Source organism: Primulina eburnea, chromosome 5, assembly GCF_022965805.1.
Source record: "Primulina eburnea isolate SZY01 chromosome 5, ASM2296580v1, whole genome shotgun sequence".
Taxonomy (NCBI): Eukaryota; Viridiplantae; Streptophyta; class Magnoliopsida; order Lamiales; family Gesneriaceae; genus Primulina; species Primulina eburnea.
The window spans coordinates 28,010,824-28,033,137 of NC_133105.1; the positions used below are offsets into that span (position 1 = coordinate 28,010,824).

The following is a 22,314-nucleotide window of genomic DNA, read 5'->3' on the forward strand; positions in this document are numbered from 1 at the left end:
ACAGAGGTCCCACCTGCATAACCCCCTTAGTCCAAAAGAACGCATATTCTTCTTCACCAGCAAGTGTGAGAACAAGAAAACCCCGAAGCATGAACTTTAAGTCAAAAGATCTAACTAGTCCCAATTTAGCAAAAGCCGCAGAAATACTAGAATTTGGAACTAGAGATCGATTACCTGAAATTTTTCCGACCAGAGCAAATTTGAAAGGTTCTGTCAGGGAAGAAATTACATCTTCCGGGAATAGGATACCCGGTTTTCCATTCCGAAGAGTCGGCACAGGAATGTCATCCATTGAATTGTGCAACTCATCAAAGCTTTTCTTGGCCGTCCGGGGGGACGGTGGAGTCAGGATATCGCGAAATGACACAGTAAGAGGAGTAGGAACACGCGTACCTGTTTTGACCGATTCAGCACAAGGGTTGACTGCCGAGTCAACTCGTTCCACCCGTCGGTTTGACACGACCGAGTTGACTAGTGAGTTACCTGCCGGAGCACCACCTTGGATCGGCGACAGTGAGAGGAGTCCAGAACCGGTACCAATTTGAACAGACTCGGGCATTGGAGGGTTCGATTGAGCCAAAAAAGAAGATGAACTACGATTTTGCCCTAGAAAAGAGGGGTTTCCGATCGGTGGCCGGAAACCCAAAATTGAAGAAGGCAAAACACGACCCAGGCTTGGACAAAGGGACCCTGAAGAGTAATTGAGAAACGGATTTGAAACGGTGGAGAAATTGACTTGAGAAGATGACGGAAAAGTGACACCCGCCTGCAAATTCTCAGATCTAAAATTCCCGGCGCGGGCGAACGGGGATTGTACAATTGGTTGAGGCGTTTTGATCGCCATGCAGTGGGGATCACAGATCGGGCTTTGGATTTGACAGACAATAGGTGAATCGGCCGGAATCGAAGAAAGAAACTCCGACGGTTTCGTGAACAGTGAAGGCGCAACTTTGCAGGTCGATTCCGGCGAAGATACGATGCTACTGGGGTTGGGGCTGGTACCAATCGAACCGCCTGGAAGAGGCGAAGCTAAGGATGTCTGTCCGGCGCCGGGAGGAGCAACCAGCGGCGCCGACGAAGAGTTGGACGGAAATGACGAAATTTCGATCGGTAAAATGGAGGCCTTACCGGACTCCGATGACTGTGAAATTTGAGTATGATGGTCGGCAGGGGACGGCGGTTCAGATGATGGTGGTGGCCGGCCGGGATCCAGCGGCGGAAGCATGGCGGCAGGTGGGCGTGAATAGTGACGAATTTAGTGTGTTTTTTCGCACCTTTTAGTGTGTGTTTTTCCAGAGAAAATTTTTTGGGGGCAAAATGGTTTAGGGTTTAGGGTTTAGGGGTTAGGGGTTAGGGGTTTAGGGTTTAGGGTTTGGGGTTTAGGGTTTGGGGTTTGGGGTTTAGGGTTTAGGGTTAGGGGTTTTGGGTTTAGGGTTTGGGTTTTGGGTTTAGGGGTTTAGGGTTTAGGGTTTAGGGTTTTTTTTTTTTTTTTTTTTTTTACCGGAAAACACCGCCGGATGCGGGGGGGTTAGGCAGACCCCTACCTGTATATATCCACAAAATAAAAAGTAACAGCAGAAAGAAAACCTAAAAGAGGAGGGGGACTAAACCAAGACCTCCTCAAAAAGGCTAATGCAGTAAAACATAAATACCAAGTAGCCTAGGGACATAAATATATAAGCAAAAATAACCCTAGACTACGACAAAAAGTGCGCCAGAAACTAATCAAATACGAGCTGCGCTAAAAGACAACACGCCGAAGAAGACCAAATGATAACTGGGAGATGAGTGCAGAATCCATGAAGAAATTCTCATCTCTAAGCCATCACCCTGAAGAATCCAATATGTCAAAACGACTCTAATCTGAAACCGGGTAACTGTATGAATCCCAGCAGTCAAAATAAGATAAGGCCAGGAAATCACTGTACAATGAAGATAGAAGAGCAAAATGAAGATCGCAATCCAGCCAGAACAGAAAATATCCAGCATCTGAAGTATAAATCTGACGAAGGTATCATAACCATGAAGAGGATCGTCCGGAAAGAGTCCCTGGAACCACCACGACATCCAGTAAACTCCTGAAAAAGAACTGAGACGGAGGACAAGGAGAAACTGCAGTAAACGCCCGCCAGGGACCAGAAGTGGACCAAAGAGAGGCCCAAACAGAAATAGCGCTCCAGGGAATATGAGAGGGCCAAAGAAGAGCACCAAGAGGGTAAGTGCGAGAGCCCACCCAATCCCGAGGAGACCAAACATGTAGTGTGCGAGTGTCTGGGCCCACTCACACCAGACTGGCAAAACGGGGGAAAAGAGAAACCCCCTAAGTAACAATACCTGCAAAGAAAAAATATACATATACATATAGAAATATCGAAGAAATGGGTCCAAAAGAAGGGATGGACTGCAAGCGGCTAAGAACATCGATATCTCAGGTAGGGAAGTCCGGAGGTATCCGAACGTGCAAGTATGGAAATGTGCCTAGGGAGGGAGGGACCTAACTCTAAGGTAAAGTGCCTAAGGATATGTGCCCTCGCCGCCAACGCATCCGCCACCGAATTACCCTCCCGAAATATATGCGAAATATGAACAGACCGCCCCCTCAAAAGGACAACAATCCTGGATATAATGTGATCAAGACCCCAGCAACATCGACGGGAACGAATGAGCTGAATAGAAGTCAGAGAATCAAGCTCGATCCAAAGAGGGAAGAAAGAATGATCCGAACAAAGGAGAAGACCCCTCCAAACCGCCCAAAGCTCAGCCCGGAGAGAAGACCCAGCTCCGATGAACTCGCTGAATGAGAGAACGACCCTCCCGGAATCATCCCGAACAACGCCACCAGCAGAGGAGTCCCCAGATGTACCACGCGAGCTCCCATCCACATTAAGCTTGAAGCACCCGGACGGCGGCCACAGCCAGCTAACAATCGCCGTCCTATGAAATCTGTGGAGAGCAACCGAAATACCCAGCAATCTCGCCACATGAAACACACCCAGCCAATGTCTGGGCTTGACAGTACGCGCAGAGTGAGCGAGACGCAGGTAAGACAAAATCTGAAACTTCACCGTCTCCCCAGATATGGGAAGATGACGGTGCTTAGCATCGTTCCGCGCAGTCCAGAGGAACCACAGGACAATACATGGAAGAAACTCCCGCACATGGCCCCCCCGGGACCAGACCAAATCTCTCTTCCACGCACTGAGGAACAAACTGAAATCCTCAGTGTCGGGAATACGAACCCGAAACACGGCGCCAAAGAAGTGCCTGACAGACCGGGCAACCGGGCTGCGAATGAATATGTGTGTGAATGTCTCAGACATATCACAACACTGACATCTCGAGGCTAACGCAAAACCACGGCGCTGGAGCACCTCATCAACTGGGAGCCATTGATGCCAGAATCTCCAGAGGAAGAACGACATGGTAGGCCTCAACCAGCTCCCCCAACACGGGCGCAATATATCAGAAGACGGAGCACGCTGACGGTTCAGCTCCCAAGCAGATCTCACAGAGAAAGCACCATCGGAGCTATGGATCCATCGTGCCAGATCAGGGTCACCCGAAAGAACAGGAATCAAAACAATCTCCTCGGCAACCGAAGGAGCAACAACCGCACAGAGGCGATCAAAATCCCAGGACCCCTCAGAAAGAAAATGAGAGACCCGAACATCACGGCCCCCGCGGACCACACACCGGGAGGACAAAGGAACGTCCCCAAACCAAGTGTCATCCCAAAAGGAAACATCTCCGAGACCAACTCGCCAGCGAATGCCAGGCTCCGCGCGAGGGCGGATCCTGAGGAGACGACGCCAAATGGGGGAAATAGAAGCACGGGCGGGGACACAGGCAGGAGCATCCAGCCGGCAATACTTTCGGAAAAGGAATCTCGCCCATAAAGAAGAGCCCTGCCGAAATCTAAACCATAATTTGATAGAGAAACATTCCACGAAATCTTTCAATCTGCGGAATCCGAGTCCCCCCTCAAGCACGGGGAGGCAAGCCCGGGACCACCGGGCCCAGTGCCACTTCCTTTCCAAGGGTCTCGACCCCCAGAGGAAGGCGTTGAAGGCCCGCTCAAGCTTCTCCATGACAGCCAGAGGTGGCTGAACCACCTGAAACAGATAAATCAGCATGGAGAGGAGCACGCTACGTATCAGGGTCATGCTGCTCCTCGGGGAAAGGGTCCGAATCTCCCAACCCTCTAACTTCCTACGAACAGACTGCAGGAGGGGCTCAAAAAGGGAGCACGTGCGATTACCCCGATAAAGGGGAACTCCGAGGTACTTGAGGGGCAGATGACCCTCGGCGAACCCAGTGATGCGCAAAAGCCGGGAGCGGAGGCGCCCAGAGCACCTCGGAGGCAAAATCAAAGAACTCTTGGCAGCATTCACCCGCTGCCCCGAACAGTTCTCGTAGTGATGCAGAAAATCAACAAGGCGCTGCATACCACGAGTCCCACCACTAGCAAAAATAATGACATCATCAGCGTAAGCCAGATGGGAAATCAAAATATCACAATCAGAACGGTACCTGAGCGCAGGATGCTGCAGGTAGAGGCGGTCAAGGCCACGAGAAAGATACTCCGCCCCCAAAACGAAGAGAAGGGGAGACAATGGATCGCCCTGCCGGAGGCCTCTGGTGGAACCAAAAACCCCCGATAGCGAACCATTGATGTTCACGGAGAAATGACAATGGGAAATACAGGCCGAAACCAAAGCCACGACACGCTCTGAAAAACCAAAATGTCTCAAAACGTCGAAGAGGAAATGCCACTGGACCCGATCATAGGCCTTGGCCATATCCAACTTCAATATGACATTACCACCACGAGTGGGGAGAGTAATGCTGTGAGTGAGCTCCTGGGCAAGGAGAATATTATCCGAGATCATCCGACACGGAACGAAGCCACTCTGATTCGGGGAAACAAGTCTCTCCACCACATCCCTCAACCGAGAGTACAACAGCTTAGAGATGATTTTGTTCGTGACATTGCACAGGCTGATCGGACGGAAGTCCGACCAGGCGCGTGCGCCCTCGACTTTGGGAATAAGAGTGATCGTGGTGGCGGTAAAGCCCTTAGGCATAGGAGAACCCTGGAAAAAATCAAGAACAGCACCAAAAACATCCTGATGGACAATCTCCCAGCAATGCTGAAAGAACGCCGAGGAAAAGCCATCAGGGCCAGCAATGCTATCAGGGTGAATGGAGAAGACGGTCGCGCGGACCTCCTCCAAAGAGGGAATCGCAGCAATACCATCATTCTCCACGGCAGAGATAACCGAGGAAAAACCCGAAAAATCAGGGCAATCGAGCGCAGAGGGCTCCTCGGTAAGAAGATCCTGGAAAAACAAGGCTCCCGACTGCTGAATCAAATCCTGAGACGTCAGGCAAACCCCATTCTCCCATATGCGGAAAATTTTATTTGTCACACGCTTTTTCCTCACCATATTATGGAAGAGTCTGGTGTTCCGCTCACCATCCTCAAGCCAATGGCAAGCCGCTTTCTGTTTCCAAAAATCCGCCTCCATGGCGGTGATACGAGCCAGATCCTCATTGCGATCGGACAGGGAAGTCCAATTCGCGTCAGAAGGGTCGGCCTCACAGACATCCTCAGCTGAACGAACAGCCCTCTCAGCCTCAGTGAGTCTATCAAAGATGTTACCAAAAACATCCCGATTCCACCACCGGAGGTGATGCTTGAGACGCTTCATCTTGGCAAAAAGCCGAGGCATGCCGCTCAGACTGCATGGCAGATTCCAATTAAGCCTCACAGTCTGCAAAAAACCATGGTGCCTAACCCACATTCGCTGGAAGCGAAACGAGCTCGGCCCACGGGCAAAAACAGGAGCGGTAACCAAAAGCGGACAGTGATCCGAGACAGTACGGGCGAGATGTTCAACCCGAATCGAGCTGAAATGATCTCCCCAATCAACAGAAACCAAGACCCTGTCCAACCGCTTCCAAATGGTCGTATTCGTCCAGGTGAACGAAGATCCCTCAAAACCAGCATCGATAAGACCAGAATCAAGAATAAAATTATTGAACTCCTCCATGGGTAGCAACCTACCACCACGGGAGCCCAAGCACTCGGACGCATCCCTGACGACATTAAAGTCGCCCCCAACCAGCCAGGGACCCAAAACAGGCTTAACCAAAAGCAAAGAAGCCCACAGATCCCTACGCTGGACATAATCACATCTAGCATAAACAAAAGAACAAAATATCTCTGTCGGAAAGAAAGAGGCAGAGACTCTGATGTGAAGGAACTGAGCATGATCAAAAACACACTCCGCCCTCACATCAGCAGCAAAAAATACCCAGATATGACCGGAGAGATTAGAAATGACTCCAGAAAACCCCAAACGGCGAGTCATGAATCTCGGATCCAGATCAATCATGGGCTCCAAAACAGCCAAAACCTTAACATGTTTCTCCTTCACAAAGGCATGAAGCCTCTGCTGGGACTCCGAACTCCGAAGTCCCCGGATATTCCAGATCAAACAATTCATGGGGAACGGGTGGAAGAAGGACCCGATCGCTTTTTATGCGATCGCCGACCATCATCCTGAGGTCTTTTTCTGGGGTTGGACATGTCAGTGTCCAAAATACTACACTCGGACCCACAGCTAACTCCAGACACAGAATGTCGATCAAAATCCTGATCAGGATCATCAGCCGACATGTGACTGGGGGTCATCTCGAGAGTAGGGGGTCCCTGTCGAGCAATCAGCTCGTCCAGCATAGAAGTGGCATCAGCAGGGGATGCAGGAAAAGATGGGACCGAGTGACTGCTATGATTTTCAACACAAGCCTCCGGGGGGACAAACACAGTCACCACATCCGGGCGTGGAGACCCAAGGTCATCCACGCAGTCCACAAAAGGAACACTCTCATCGTCATCAGCCACCGTGACCTCAGGGCGGTCAGGAATAGGGGCCTCCTGATGAGAACTCAAAACGACAGAGGGATCAGGAACACCTAATCCAAGCTCCTCATAGCCGACCTCTGTCTCATGCAAATGGGAAAGAACTCCAAAAGAGTTCGACGCAAGAGGATCATCCCTCGGGAGAGCCTGACGAACAGGCCTCCGTCTCTGTCTACGTCGGGGACCGTGGCCATTGACATGAAGCTGGGGCTGTGGTCCCGGGACAATGACAGGAACAACACCCTGAGGAGGTGCCGGAGCAGGAGGGGCCTCTGGCTGAGGAGGATCTCGATCAGCAGGCTTGGATCGAGCAGGTTTAGGATTTTTACCATGAGAATAGCAAACGTCGGTCGAATGACCCAACATATTGCAATCCAAGCAATACCCAGGTATTTTCTCATACACAACATCAATCTCCTGGGTATGATCACCCCAACCCACCCAAATTTGATTAACGGGTGGTTCCAACACATTCAACTCCACACAGACTCGAGCAAAAGCGCTCCGAGAGGAGTCAGCAGTAAAGTCATCCATTTTCACCGGGTTGCCCAAAATCTTAGCAAGGGCAAAAAGACTTTTCTTGTTGAACAGGTGAATGGGCAAACCCAGGAGACGCACCCAAACAGGGGCGATGGGAGATTCTTCCTGTAGATTGAATTCCGGGGTCCATTTGGAGAAACGGATCCCGAGAGGTCCCACCATCATCTGCCCACGCGTCCAAAAAAACGCATAATCCTCCTCACAATGAAGTGAGAGGATCAGAAAACCCCGTGGCAAAAACCTCAAATCAAAAGATCGCTTCAATCCCAAACGAGCAAATGCCTTAGAAATTTCCGAATTTGGGACTAAGGATCTATTACCAGAAATCTTCCCAACTAAAGAAAACTTAAAAGGCTCGATCAGGGAAGACATTACCTCATCCGGGAAAAAAATACCTAGTTTCCCATCCTTGAGAGTCGGTGGGGGCATTTCTTCCATAGCATTCACGACATCTCCAAAGCCATTTTTCCCCTAGCGAGGGGAAGTAGGGGCCAGAGCATTCTTAAATGACACCGGAAACGCCTTAGTCGCACGAGAATCAGATTTAGAAGTCATACCCGAGTTGTTGACCGCTGAGTTGACTCGGTCAACTCAGGAGTTGACCGGCGAGTTGACCACCGGAGATGTACCAAAGATCGGCGACGGCGAGGAGATCACGAAACTGGTCTTCAATCCACTAGAACCGGCCGGCAGAGGGGCGATTGAACCAAAGGGTGAGAGTAAAATCGATTTTGCCCTAGAAATTGGGGGTTTCCGACCGGTGGCCGGAAACCGGAAATTGAATGAGGCAAAATCCTACCCATGACTGGACGATCAAGCTGTGAAGAGGAATTGAAAAAACTGGCCGTGACGGCGCCGGAATCGGACAGAGAAGGTGACGTGAACGGCGCGACTGTAGCAGAAATCGTAGATCTGAAATTGCCGCCGGAGGAGAACACCATTGGACCCGATTCCAGTGGCAATAGCTTCGTCTCAGAGTGGGCATTCCAGATCGGGAGCCCTTTTTCACAGAGGTGGTCGGAATCAGCCGGAATCGGAGAAAAACCAGTCGCCTGCGCAGTGAACAGTACTGCCGAGGCTTCAATCGGAAAATGCGACGGAACGGCGGGGTTATCCGGTCGCGCAGGTGTGGGAAAATGACGGGGAGGAAGAGGCGAGTCTAATGGATGGTCGCCGGCACCAGGAGGAGCAACGGTGACCGGCGGCGAAGAAGGTGAAGAAACGGCCGGAATTTCAAACGCGAAATCGGAGGGGCAATCGGACATGGAATGATCTGAAATTTTGGTATGTTGGTCGCCGTGAGGTGGCGGTTCAGATGGGGTGGTTGGCCGGCCGGGATCCGGCGGCAGCGGCATGGCGGTGGGTAGTGCGTGAATAGTAACGTTTTAGTGTGTTTTTTCGCACCTTTTACTGTGTGTTTTTTGAGAGAAAAATTTTTGGGGTCAAAAGGGTCTAGGTTTAGGGTTTAGGGGTTAGGGTTTAGGGTTTCGGGTTTGGGGTTTGGGGTTTGGGGTTTAGGGTTTAGGGTTTAGGGTTTTTTTTTTTTTTTTTTTCCCGGAAAACACCGCCGGATGCGGGGAGGTTAGGCAGACCCCTACCTGTATATATCCACAAAATAAAAAGTAACAACAGAAAGAAAACCTAAAAGAGGAGGGGGACTATACCAAAACCTCCTCGAAAAGGCTAAAGCAGTGGAAACATAAAGACAAAGTAGCCTAGGGACATAAATACGTAAACAAAATAACCCTAGACTACGGCAAAAAGTGCGCCAGAAACTAATCAAATATGAGCAGCGATAAGTGGCAACATGCCGAGAAGATCAAATGATAACTGTAAGATGAGTGCGGAATCCATGAAGAAGCTCTCATCTCTGAACCATCACCCTGAAGAAGCCGGTCTGTCAGAACGACGCTAGTCTGAGACCAGGTAACTGTATGAATCCCAGCAGTGAACATAAGATCTGGCCAGGAAATCACTGTCCAATGACGATAAAAGGGCAAAATGAAGATCTCAATCCAGCCAGGACAAAAAAGATCCAGCATCTGAAGTATAAATCTGACGAAGGTATCATAACAATGAAGAGGATCGTCCGGAAATAATCCCTGGAACCACCACGACATCCAGTAAACTCCTGTAAAAGAACTGATACGGCGGGCAAGGAGAACCTGCAGTAAGCGCCCGCCAGGAACCAGAAATGGACCAAAGAGAGCGACAAACAGAAATAGCGCTCAAGGGAATATGAGAGGGCCAAAGAAAAGCACCAATAGGGTAAGTGCAAGAGCCCACTCAATCCCTAGGAGACCAAACATGTAGTGTGCGAGTGTCTGGACCCACTCACACCAGACTGGCAAGACGGGGGAAAAGAGAACCCCCCAAAAGAACAGTACCTGCAAAGAAAAAATAAACATATATATATATAGATAGAAAGTCAGAAGAAATGGATCCAAGTGAAGGGAAGGGCTGCAAACAGCTAAGAACATCTATATCTCAGGTAGGGAAGTCCGGAGGTATCCGAACGTGCAAGTATGGAAATGTGCCTAGGGAGGAAGGGACCTAACTCTAAGGTAAAGTGCCTAAGGGTATGGGCCCTCGCCGCCAACGCATCCGCCACCGAATTACCCTCCCGGAATATATGCGAAATATGAACAGACCGCCCCCTCAAAAGGACCAGAATCCTGGATACAATGTGATCAAGACCCCAGCAACATCGACGGGAACGAATGAGCTGAATAGAAGTCAGAGAATCAAGCTCGATCCAAAGAGGGAAAAAAGAATGATCAGAACAAAGGAGAAGACCCCTCCAAACCGCCCAAAGCTCAGCCCGAAGAGAAGACCCAGCTCCGATGAACTCGCTGAATGAGAGCACCACCCTCCCGGAATCATCCCGAACAACACCACCAGCAGAGGAGTCCCCAGATATACCAACCGAGCTCCCATCCACATTAAGCTTGAAACACCCTGACGGCGGTCGCATCCAGCGAACAATCGCAGTCCTATGGAATCTGTGGAGAGCAACCGAAATACCCAGCAATCTCGCCACATGAAACACACCCAGCCAATGTCTGGGCTTGACAGTACGCGCAGAGTGGGCGAGACGCAGGTAATACAAAATCTGATACTTCACCGTCTCCCCGGAAACAGGGAGATGACGGTGCTTAGCATCGTTCCGTGCAGTCCAGAGGAACCACAGGATGATGCAGGGGAGAAACTCCCGGACATGGCCCCCCCGGGACCAGACCAAATCTCTCTTCCACGCACTGAGGAACAAACTGAAATCCTCAGTGTCGGGAATACGAACACGGAACACAGCGCCAAAGAAATGCCAGACAGACCGAGCAACCGGGCTGCGAATGAATATGTGTGTGAATGTCTCAGCCATATCACAACACTGACATCTCGAGGCTAACGCAAAACCCCGGCGCTGGAGCACCTCATCAACTGGGAGCCACTGATGCCAGAACCTCCAAAGGAAGAACGACATGGTAGGCCTCAACCAACTCCCCCAACACGGGCGGAAAATATCTGAAGACGGAGCACGCTGACGGATCAGCTCCCAAGCAGATCTCACAGAGAAAGAACCATCAGAGCTATGGATCCATCGAGCCAGATCAGGGTCTCCAGAAAGGACAGGAATCAAAACAATCTCCTCGGCAACCGAAGGAGCAACAACCGCACAAAGGCGATCAAAATCCCAGGACCCCTCAGACAGAAAATGAGAGACCCGAACATCACGGCCCCCGCGGACCACACACCGGGAGGACAAAGGAACGTCCCCAAACCAAGTGTCATCCCAAAAGGAAACATCTCCGAGACCAACTCGCCAGCGAATGCCAGGCTCCGCGCGAGGGCGGATCCTGAGGAGACGACGCCAAATGGGGGAAATAGAAGCACGGGCGGGGACACAGGCAGGAGCATCCAGCCGGCAATACTTCCGTAAAAGGAATCTCGCCCAAAGAGAGGAGCCCTGCCGAAATCTGAACCATAATTTTATAGAGAAACATTCCACGAGATCTTTCAATCTGCGGAATCCAAGGCCCCCCTCAAGCACGGGGAGGCAAGCCCGGGACCACCGGGCCCAGTGCCACTTCCTTTCCAAGGGCCTCGACCCCCAGAGGAAGGCATTGAAGGCCCGCTCAAGCTTCTCCATGACAGCCAGAGGTGGCTGAACCACCTGAAACAGAAAAATCGGCATGGAGAGGAGCACGCTACGTATCAGGGTCATCCGGCTACCCGGAGAGAGGGTCCGAATCTCCCAACCCTCTAACTTCCTACGAACAGACTGTAGGAGGGGCTCAAAAAGGGAGCAAGTACGATTACCCCGATAAAGGGGAACTCCGAGGTACTTGAGGGGCAGATGACCCTCGGCGAACCCGGTGATGCGCAAAAGCTGAGAGCGGAGGCGCCCAGAGCACCTCGGAGGCAAAATCACAGAACTCTTGGCAGCATTCACACGCTGCCCAGAACAGTTCTCGTAGTGATGCAGAAAGTCTACAAGGCGCTGCATACCACGAGACCCACCACTGGCAAAAATAATGACATCATCAGCATAAGCCAGGTGGGAGATCAAAATATCACAGTCAGACCGGTACCTGAGCGCAGGATGCTGCAGGTAGAGGCGGTCTAGGCCACGAGAAAGAAACTCCGCCCCCAAAATGAAGAGAAGGGGGGACAATGGATCGCCCTGTCGGAGGCCCCTGGTGGAACCAAAAAACCCCGATAGAGAACCATTGATGTTCACGGAGAAATGACAATGGGAAATACAAGCCGAGACCAAAGCCACAACACGCTCTGAAAAGCCAAAATGTCTCAAAACGTCAAATAAGAACTGCCACTGGACCCTATCATAGGCCTTGGCCATATCCAACTTCAAGATCACATTACCACCACGAGTGGGGAGAGTAATGCTGTGAGTGAGCTCCTGGGCAAGGAGAATATTATCCGAGATCATCCGACCCGGAACGAAGCCACTCTGATTCGGGGAAACAAGTCTTTCCACCACATCCCTCAGCCGAGAGTACAACAGCTTTGAGATGATTTTGTTCGTGACATTGCACAGACTGATCGGACGGAAGTCCGACCAGGCGCGTGCACCCTCGACTTTGGGCATAAGAGTGATCGTGGTGGCGGTAAAACCCTGAGGCATAGGAGATACCTGGAAAAAATCAAGAACCGCACCAAAAACATCCTGATGGACAATCTCCCAGCAATGCTGAAAGAACGCCGAAGAAAAGCTATCAGGGCCAGCAACGCTATCAGGGTGAATGGAGAAGACGGTCGCACGGACCTCCTCCAAAGAGGGAGTCGCAGCAAAACCATCATTCTCGACGTCAGAGATAACCGAGGGGAGACCCGAAAAATCAGGGCAATCGAGCGCAGTGGGCTCCCCGGTAAGAAGATCCTGGAAAAACAAGGCTCCTGACTGCTGAATCAAATCCTGAGACGTCAGGCAGACCCCATTCTCCCATATGCGGAAAATTTTATTCGCAACGCGCTTCTTCCTCACCATATTATGGAAGAGTCTGGTGTTCCGCTCACCATCCTCAAGCCAATGGCAAGCCGCTTTCTGTTTCCAAAAATCCGCCTCCATGGCGGTGATACGGGCCAGATCCTCATTGCGATCGGACAGAGAAGTCCAATTCGCGTCAGAAGGGTCGGCCTCACAGACAGCCTCGGCTGAACGAACATCCCTCTTAGCCTCAGTAATTCTATCAAAGATGTTACCAAAAACATCCCGATTCCACCACCGGAGGTGATGCTTAAGACGCTTCATCTTGGCAAAAAGCCGAGGCATGCCGCTCAGACTACAAGGCAGATTCCAATTAAGCCTCACAGTCTGCAAAAAACCATGGTGCCGAACCCACATACGCTGGAAGCGAAACGAGCACGGGCCACGGGCAAAAACAGGAGCGGTGACCAAAAGCGGACAGTGATCCGAGACAGTACGAGCGAGATGTTCAACCCGAATCGAGCTGAAATGATCTCCCCAATCAACAGAAACCAAGACCCTGTCCAACCGCTTCCAGATGGTCTTATTTGTCCAAGTGAACGAAGACCCCTCAAAACCAGCATCAATCAGGCCAGAGTCAAGAATAAAAGTGTTGAACTCCTCCATGGGTAGCAACCTACCACCACGGGAGCCCAAGCACTCAGAAGCATCCCTGACGACATTAAAGTCGCCCCCAACCAGCCAGGGACCCAAAACAGGCTTGACCAAAAGCAAGGAAGCCCAAAGATCCCTACGCTGAACATAATCACATCTAGCATAGACAAAAGAACAAAATATCTCTGTCGGTAAGAAAGAGGCAGAGACTCTGATGTGAAGGAACTGAGCATGATCAAAAACACACTCCGCCCTCACATCAGCAGCAAAAAATACCCAGATATGACCGGAGAGATTAGAGATGACTCCAGAAAACCCCAAACGGCGAGTCATGAATCTCGGATCCAGATCAATCATGGGCTCAAAAACAGCCAAAACCTTAATCTGTTTCTCCTTCACAAAGGCATGAAGCCTCTGCTGGGACTCCAAACCTCGAAGTCCCCGGATATTCCAGATTAAGCAATTCATGGGGAACGGGTGGAAGAAGGATCCGATCGCTTTTTATGCGATCTCCGACCATCACCTTGAGGTCTTTTTCTAGGATTGGACATGTCAGTGTCCTGAATACTACACTCAGACCCACAACTAACTCCAGACACAGAATGTCGATCAAAATCCTGATCAGGATCATCAGTCGACATGTGACTGGGAGTCATCTCAAGCATAGGGGGTCCCTGTCGAGCAATCAACTCGTCCAGCATAGAAGTGGCATCAGCAGGGGATGCGGGAAAAGATGGGACCGAGTGGCTGCTATGATTTTCAATACAAACCTCCGGAGGGCCAAACACAGTCACCACATCCGGGCGTGGAGATCCAAGGTCATCCACACAGTCCACAAAAGGAACACTCTCATCGTCCTCAGCCATCGTGACCTCAGGGCGGTCAGAAATAGGGGCCTCCTGATGAGAGCTCAAACCGACAGAGGGATCAGGAACACCGAATCCAAGCTCCGCAGAGCCTACCTCTGTCTCCTGCAAATGTGAAAGAACTCCAAAAGAGTTCGAAGCAAGGGGATCATCCCTCGGGAGAGCCTGACGAACAGGCCTCCGTCTCTGTCTACGCCGGGGACCATGGCCATTGACATGAAGTTGGGGCTGTGGTCCCGAGACAATGACAGGGGCTGCACCCTCAGGGGGTGCCTGAGCAGGAGGCGCCTCCGACTGAGGAGGCCCTCGATCAGCAGGCTTGGATCAAGCAGGTTTAGGATTTTTACCATGAGAATAGCAAACGTCGGTCGAATGACCCAACATCTTGCAATCCGTGCAATACCCAGGTATTTTCTCATACACAACATCAATCTCCTGAGTATGATCACCCCAACCCACCCAAATTTTCTTAACGGGTGTTTCTAACACATTCAGCTTCACACAGACACGAGCAAAAGCGCTCCGAGAGGAGTCAGCAGTAAAGTCATCCATTTTCACCGGGTTGCCCAAAATCTTGGCTAGGGCAAAAAGACTTTTCTTGTTAAACAGGTGAATGGGCAAACCCGGGAGACGCACCCAAACAGGGGCGATGGGAGATTCTTCTTGAAGATTGAATTCTGGGGTCCATTTGGAGAAACGGATCCCAAGAGGACCCACCATCATCTGCCCACGCGTCCAAAATAACGCATAATCCTCTTCACAATGAAGTGAAAGGATCAGAAAACCCCGAGGCAAGAACCTCAAATCAAAAGATCGCTTCAATCCCAAACGAGCAAAAGCAGTAGAAATTCCCGAGTTCGGGACTAAGGATCTATTACCAGAAATCTTCCCAACTAAGGAAAACTTAAAAGGCTCGGTCAGGGAAGACATTACCTCATCCGGGAAATGAATACCCGGTTTCCCATCCTTAAGCATCGGTGGGGGCATTTCGCCCATAGCATCGACGACATCTCCAAAGCCATTCTTCCCCGAGCGAGGGGAAGTAGGAGCCAGAGCATCCCTAAATGACACTGGAAATGTCTTAGTTGCACGAGAATCAGATTTAGAAGCCATACCCGAGCTGTTGACTTTTGAGTTGACTCGGTCAACTCGCTGAGTTGACCCGGCCGAGTTGACCACCGAGTTGACCACCGGAGATGCACCAAAGATCGGCGACGTCGAGGAGAACACAGAACCGGTCTTCAATCCACTAGAACCGGGCATAAGAGGGGTCGATTGAACCAAAGAAGGGGAGGAAAATCGAATTTGCCCTTGAAATTGGGGGTTTCCGACCGGTGGCCGGAAACCTAAAATTGAAGGTGGCAAAACTCGACCCATGACTGGAAGACTAGATCCTAAAGAGGAATTGAAAACATACGCCGGAACAGTACCTGAAATCGGCGGCGAAGTGAACGGAATCTCACCGATTTGGGGGTTTTTGATTGGCGGGGAATTTTCTGAAATTGATGGAATGGTTGGAGAACCCATGGAATGTGGAGTATACGGTAGTGAGGAATTAGTGAACGGAGCCACCACGCCGGAGTAATTTGAGAAAGATTCCGACGCAGCTAGGGTTTGAGGGTGGAAATCGGTAGATCTAAAATTGCCGCCGGAGGAGAACACGGTTGGGAACGGGGCCTGTGGCAATGGAATCGTCTCAGTCTCGTGATTCCAGATCGGGGCTTGTTGTGGAAAAAGATGACCGGAATCGGCCGGACGAAGCGGAAGAGTTCCCGCCGCCGCGATGAACAGTGCAGGCGAAGTTTCAGAAGATGATTCCGGCGAAAATACTGAGTGGTTGAGAGTGGGGCTGGTACGAATGGACTCGTCTGCTCGAGGCGAGTCAGATGGTAGGTAGTCGGCGCCGGGAGGAACAGTGCACGGCGACGACGCGATTTTGGACGGAAATGGCGCGATTTCAATCGGCGATTTGGAGGGGTTACCGGACTCCGATTGGACTGAAACTAGGACAGGGTGGTCGCCGTGAGGAGGCGGTTCAGGTGGGGTGGTTCGCCGGCCGGGGTCCGGCGGCGGCGGCATGGCGGCAGTTAGGGCGTGAATAGTGATGGTTTTAGTGTGTTTTTTCTCACATTTTACTGTGTGTTTTTTTCAGAGAAAATTTTTTAGGGTTTAGGGTTTAGGGTTTCGGGTTTCGGGTTTAGGGTTTTTGGGGTTTAGGGTTTAGGGTTTTTGGGGTTTAGGGTTTAGGGTTTAGGGTTTAGGGTTTTTTTTTTTTTTTTTTCCGGAAAACACCGCCGGAAGCGGGGGGGTTAGGCAGACCCCTACCTGTATATATCCACAAAATAAACAGTAACAAAATACAAAAGACAGAATAAAAACCTAAAAGAAGAGGTGGGAAAAACCGAAACCTCCTCAAAAAGGCTAAAGCAGTAGAAACTAGAAAAACAAAGCAACCTAGGGAAGTAAAGACAAACGCAAAACTAACCCTAGAATACTACTAAAAAGCGCCAAACTAAACAAATACAATCAGCGCTAAAACCCACATACTGAGGAAGACAAAATGATAGCTGCGAGATGAAAACAGAAGCCAAACAAAAACTCTCATCCGAAAGCTATCACCCTGGTAAATCGAATCTGATAACAGTATGAAGCCCACCAGTCAAAAGAAACCCTGGCCTGGAAGTCACTGTACAATGGCGATCAAAGAACAAAATGTAGATCGCAATCCAGCCAAAGCAAAAAGGATCCACCATCTGAAGCAAGCGAATAAAGTAACAAATCCCATGAAGTATAAGTCTGACTAAAGTCGCAACAATGCAGAGGTTCATCCAGAAAGAACCCCTGAACCACCACAACCTCCAGGAAACATCTATACAAGAACGGGAGGAGCGGGCAAGGAGAACCCTGCAGTAAACGCCCGCCAAGAACCAGGAATAAATCATAGATAAGCACCAACAGAAAGAGTGCTGAAGCCCACCCGGAACCAACCCGGACAAACACATCATGTGCCAGTGTCTGGGCCCACTAGCACAGATCAAATGATAATGACAAACAAACTCCTAGAGCAATAAACCTGCAATAAAATACATATATATATAAATATATATATATATATATATATAAATATCCAGACAGATGAGATAGAAAGAGATCCAAAAAGAGGAAAGGGCTCAAATGGCTAAGAGTATCTGTATCTGAGGTAAGGGAGTCCGGAACGATCCGAACGGGCAAGGCTGGAGATATCACTAGGTAGAGAAGGACCTAACTCTAAGGTATAATTCCTGAGTAAATGAGCCCTCGCCGCCAAGGCATCCGCCACTGAATTCCCTTCCCGGTAAATATGCGATAGATGAACTGAACGCCCCCTCATCAGCAAAAGAATCCGTGTAACAATATGCTCAAGACCCCAAGTACACCGGCGGGAGCGAAGTATAAGAAGAGATATACGAGAATCAGTCTCAATCCAAAGAGGGAAGAAATGAAGATCAGAAGAAATGAGAAGACCCCTCCAAATAGCCCAAAGTTCTGCCCGGATATTGGTCCCAACTCCAATGAACTCACTGAAAGAAACCAGCACCTGACCAGAGGAGTCACGAACAACACCACCAACAGTAGAATCTCCAGGACTACCTCTCGAACTCCCATCTACATTCAATTTGAAGCACCCAACCGGCGGTCTCAACCAACGGACAATCGCCATTTTATGAACCCTACGCATATCAACGAAAAATCCCAGCGACCTCGCAGCATGCAAAACACCACGCCAGTGCATGGGCTTAACAGTAGACGCAGCGTGAGCGAGACGTAAATAGGACAAAATCTGTGACTTAACAGTCTCCCCAGAAATTTGCAAATGACGGTGTTTCGCATCATTCCGAGCTGTCCAGAGAAACAATAAAACAATGAAAGGCAAAAACTCCTTCACGTGGCCTCTAGGTGTCCACCCCGGATGCCTCTTCCAAGCACTGAGGAAGAGTCTGAAATCACTAGTAAGGGGAATACGGACATGAAAAACAGCCCCAAAAAAATGCCATACAGATCTGGCAATAGGGCTATCAATGAAAATGTGCGCGAATGTCTCAGGCATCTCACAACACTGACATTTAGACGCCAACTCGAAGCCACGACGCTGGAGAACATCGTCAACTGGAAGCCATTGATGCCAAAACCTCCATAGGAAGAAAGACATAGTGGGCCTCAGCCAACTGCCCCAGCAAGGAGTGAATATATCAGAAACTTGGTCTCTCAGCCGGACAAGCTCCCAGGCAGATTTTAGCGAAAAAACACCGTCAGAACTATGCACCCAAATAGACAAATCGGGCTCACCCAAAGCAATAGGGATCAGAGCAATAGTCTCAGCAACAGAGGGAGGAACAACTGAACAGAGGAAATCAAACTCCCAAACCCCATCTGAGATAAAATGAGAAACACGGACACCTCGATCCCCCCGAACCGGTAACTGACTAGTTAACGGAACCTCCCCACACCAGATATCATCCCAAAAATTAATATCTCCCATTCCAACTCTCCATCGAATGCCAGATTCAGCACGAGGCCTAATCTTAAGCAAACGACGCCAAGTGGGAGAAATGAACCCAGCTGATGAAACAGAAGCTGGATGCACCAACTGGCAGTATTTTCTCATCATGAATTTGGCCCATAGTGATGAACCTTGACGATAACGAAACCATAATTTAATGGAGAAGTTTTCAACAATATCTTTGAGCCTGCGAAAGCCAAGACCCCCTTCAGAGACAGGAAGACATGCACGAGACCACCTCGCCCAATGCCATTTCTTATCCAAGGGTCTGGACCCCCACAAGAAACCATTGAAAACTTTCTCGAGCCTCTCCATAACTGCCAGAGGTGGCTGGACTACCTGGAACATGTAAAGGGGAACCGAAAGGAGAACACTCCTAAGGAGGGTCATACGACTCCCCGGGGAAAGAGTTTTAAGCTCCCAACCCTCCAACTTCTTACTCACCATCTGAACAAGGGGATCAAAAAGAGAGCAAACTCTATTCCCACGAAACAAAGGAACTCCGAGGTATTTGATAGGAAGATGACCCTCCCCAAACCCAGTGATACGAAGGAGACGGGAACGAGTACGACCAGAACACCTCGGAGGCAGAATAATCACACTCTTAAATGCATTCACCAACTGCCCCGAGCAGTTTTCATAGTGATGCAACAAATCCATTAGACTTTTCATCTCACGGGTCCCACCAGTGGCAAAAATAATGATATCATCAGCATAAGCCAGGTGGGAAAGAGGGAGATCACAACCAGAGCGGTACCTAATCGCAGGATACTGACGATAAAGACGATCAAGCCCACGCGAAAGGTACTCAGCTCCCAGAATGAAAAGAAGAGGGGACAAAGGGTCCCCCTGCCGGAGACCCCTAGTGGATCCAAAGAATCCGGTGAGTGAACCATTGATATTAACTGAAAAATGGCAATGAGAAATGCAGGCAGATATCATCGACACAACCTGCTCTGAAAAACCATAATGCCTCAAAACATCCAACAGAAAAGACCATTGGACTCTATCATAGGCTTTGGCCATATCCAATTTCAAAATAACATTGCCACCACGGGTGGGGAGAGAAAGACTATGAGTAAGCTCTTGAGCAAGGAGGATATTATCCGAAATCACCCGACCTGGAACAAAGCCACTCTGATTCCACGAAACAAGCCTCTCCGCCACCACCTTCAATCGAGAATATAAAAGCTTGGAAATTATCTTATTGGTCACATTACACAAGCTGATAGGACAAAAGTCCGACCAAGCCTGAGCACCCATGACTTTGGGAATCAATGTGATCGTGGTGGCAGTAAACCCCTGTGGCATGTGACTACCCCGAAAGAAATCAAGAACCGCATCCAAAACATCCTGATGTACAATCTCCCAGCAATGCTGAAAGAAAGCCGAAGAGAAACCATCAGGCCCCGCCACACTATCACGGTGTATGGAGAAAACAGTCGCCCGCACCTCTTCCAAAGAAGGGGGGGCAGCAATATTGGCGTTCTCCAAATCCGAGATCACCAAGGGGAAATCAGAAAAATCTGGGCAAGAAAGCACAAAAGGATCCCCAGTCAGCAGGTTTTGGAAAAATGCGGCCCCAGACTGCTGAATAAGATCAGGGGAAGTAAGGCAAGAGCCATTATCCCAAATACGGAAAATTTTATTAGCCACCCAATTTTTCTTAACCATATTGTGGAAGAGTTTGGTGTTCCTCTCACCATCCTCTAACCACCTACAAGCGGCTTTTTGCCGCCAAAAATCCGCCTCCATAGCGGTGACCCGAGCAAGATCTTCATTGCAATTGGACAAACTAGTCCAATGCAAATCCGAAGGGTCAGCCTCGCAAACTGCCTCAGCAACCCGGACAGCCTGCTCCGCCTCAACAAGTTTGGCAAAAAGATCACCAAAAACACTCTGTTCCACCACTTCAGGTGTCTCTTGAGGCGCTTCAATTTCACAAAAAGACGGTGCATGCCATTCAAATGACACGGCAAATTCCAATTAAGCCGCACCGTCTGCAAAAAACCGTGGTGCCTGAGCCACATGCTCTGAAAGCGAAAAGAACTCGGCCCACTAGCAAATACCGGTTTTAGGGTTTGGGGTTTTGGGTTTTGGGGTTTGGGGTTTAGGGTTTAGGGTTTAGGGTTTTTTTTTTTTTTTCCGGTAAACACCGCCGGAAGCGGGGGGGTTAGGCGGACCCCTACCTGTATATATCAAACAAAATAAAGGTACTGAAGAGAAAGCCTAAGGGGGAGGGGGACTAGACCAAGACCTCCCCAAAAAGCTAAAAGACCAATAAATACATACAATCCATAATCCACTAAAGGCTAGGGTAGAATAAAGTACAACTGCTAACCCTAGTAAAGAAATAAAGCTCGCAAAGTACTAAAAACGAGAAAAACCCGAGCCGATAACATCAAAACGATCAAGTCGAAAGTAGATGCTCCGAGAGAGGCGAGAAAGCCAAGGAGAAGCACCCAACTCTGATCCATATGACCTGTATAGCTCAATCAATCTAATAATGCACTGAAGATGATCAAAAGGAGCCACCAGTAGAGTACCAAATGATAAAGTACTGAAATCCATCGCATGAGAAGCCAAAGACCACAAAAACATGCAAGTGTCTGGTCCCACTCGCACTATAGAACACACGCCTGTCACCGGGTGGAAATCCAAAGAAGATACCAAAGGAAAAAATAACGGAATCCAACCCTCGAAAACCAAGAACCGCAGAAAGTGCCAGTGTCTGGGCCCACTGGCACTGAAGTAAGCAATCAATGTGAAAAACAGCTCATCAAGAGAGCTCCGTGGGCAAGGAGAAGCCTGCAGTAAACGCCCAGCTGAAACCGGGGTGGGGCCAAAAGAAAGCACCAACCGAGAAGGTACTGGGGCCCACCCTGAACTTGCACGTAGAATGTGCATGAATCCCTCGTGACTGATAGTCCTCGAAAGGCGGAAGGTTCAAGTGTGTGAACCCACTTGCACAAAACACAAGAGGATGGGAAAATAATTCCTCAAAAGCAAAGTACCTGCAAAGAAACGATACATACATACATATATATATATATATATATATATATATATATATATATATATATAAAGAAATAGATCCAAAGAAAGAAGGGCTGCAAAAAGCTAAGAAGAACGAGATCTGAGGTAGGGAAACCCTGAAAAATCAGAGCGGGCTAGGGTGGAGACATGGCTCGATAGGGAAGGACCTAAAACTAGGGAATACCGTCTAAGAGTGTAGGCCTCTTCCGCCAAAGCATCCGCCACCGAATTCCCTTCCCGGAATATATGTGATAGATGAACAGAACGCCCCCTCAAAAGAACTAGGATCAGAGTAACAATATGATCA

The 22,314-nt window shown here is 49.6% G+C and overlaps 2 protein-coding genes across 2 annotated transcripts; both read right to left on the reverse strand.

The window, feature by feature from the left end:
* Nucleotides 1-1,725: 1,725 nt before the first annotated feature.
* Nucleotides 1,726-6,509, reverse strand: LOC140831486 (uncharacterized). Its single transcript, XM_073195240.1, has 2 exons — nt 2,529-6,509; nt 1,726-2,334 (listed from the first exon to the last, which is right to left on the reverse strand). The coding sequence occupies exons 1-2, from the start codon at nt 6,507-6,509 to the stop codon at nt 1,726-1,728; spliced, it is 4,590 nt and encodes a 1,529-aa protein (XP_073051341.1).
* Nucleotides 6,510-17,046: 10,537 nt separating this feature from the next.
* Nucleotides 17,047-21,878, reverse strand: LOC140831487 (uncharacterized). Its single transcript, XM_073195242.1, has 4 exons — nt 21,359-21,878; nt 17,787-20,902; nt 17,288-17,455; nt 17,047-17,184 (listed from the first exon to the last, which is right to left on the reverse strand). The coding sequence occupies exons 1-4, from the start codon at nt 21,876-21,878 to the stop codon at nt 17,047-17,049; spliced, it is 3,942 nt and encodes a 1,313-aa protein (XP_073051343.1).
* Between the last annotated feature and the right edge of the window lie 436 nt (nt 21,879-22,314).

What these genes read in the sequence shown, in the direction of transcription:
- LOC140831486 (XM_073195240.1), bottom strand. Translation starts at nt 6,509, where the DNA reads ATGAATTGTTTGATCTGGAATATCCGGGGACTTCGGAGTTCGGAGTCC. An exon ending in CGGATGCGTTGGCGGCGAGG is followed by an intron (nt 2,335 to 2,528) that starts GCACATATCCTT and finishes TTTTCTTTGCAG; the next exon opens with GTATTGTTACTTAGGGGGTT.
- LOC140831487 (XM_073195242.1), bottom strand. Translation starts at nt 21,878, where the DNA reads ATGCACATTCTACGTGCAAGTTCAGGGTGGGCCCCAGTACCTTCTCGG. An exon ending in TTTTGATGTTATCGGCTCGG is followed by an intron (nt 20,903 to 21,358) that starts GTTTTTCTCGTT and finishes GTGAAATTGAAG; the next exon opens with CGCCTCAAGAGACACCTGAA. An exon ending in TGTATAGATGTTTCCTGGAG is followed by an intron (nt 17,185 to 17,287) that starts GTTGTGGTGGTT and finishes CGCTTGCTTCAG; the next exon opens with ATGGTGGATCCTTTTTGCTT.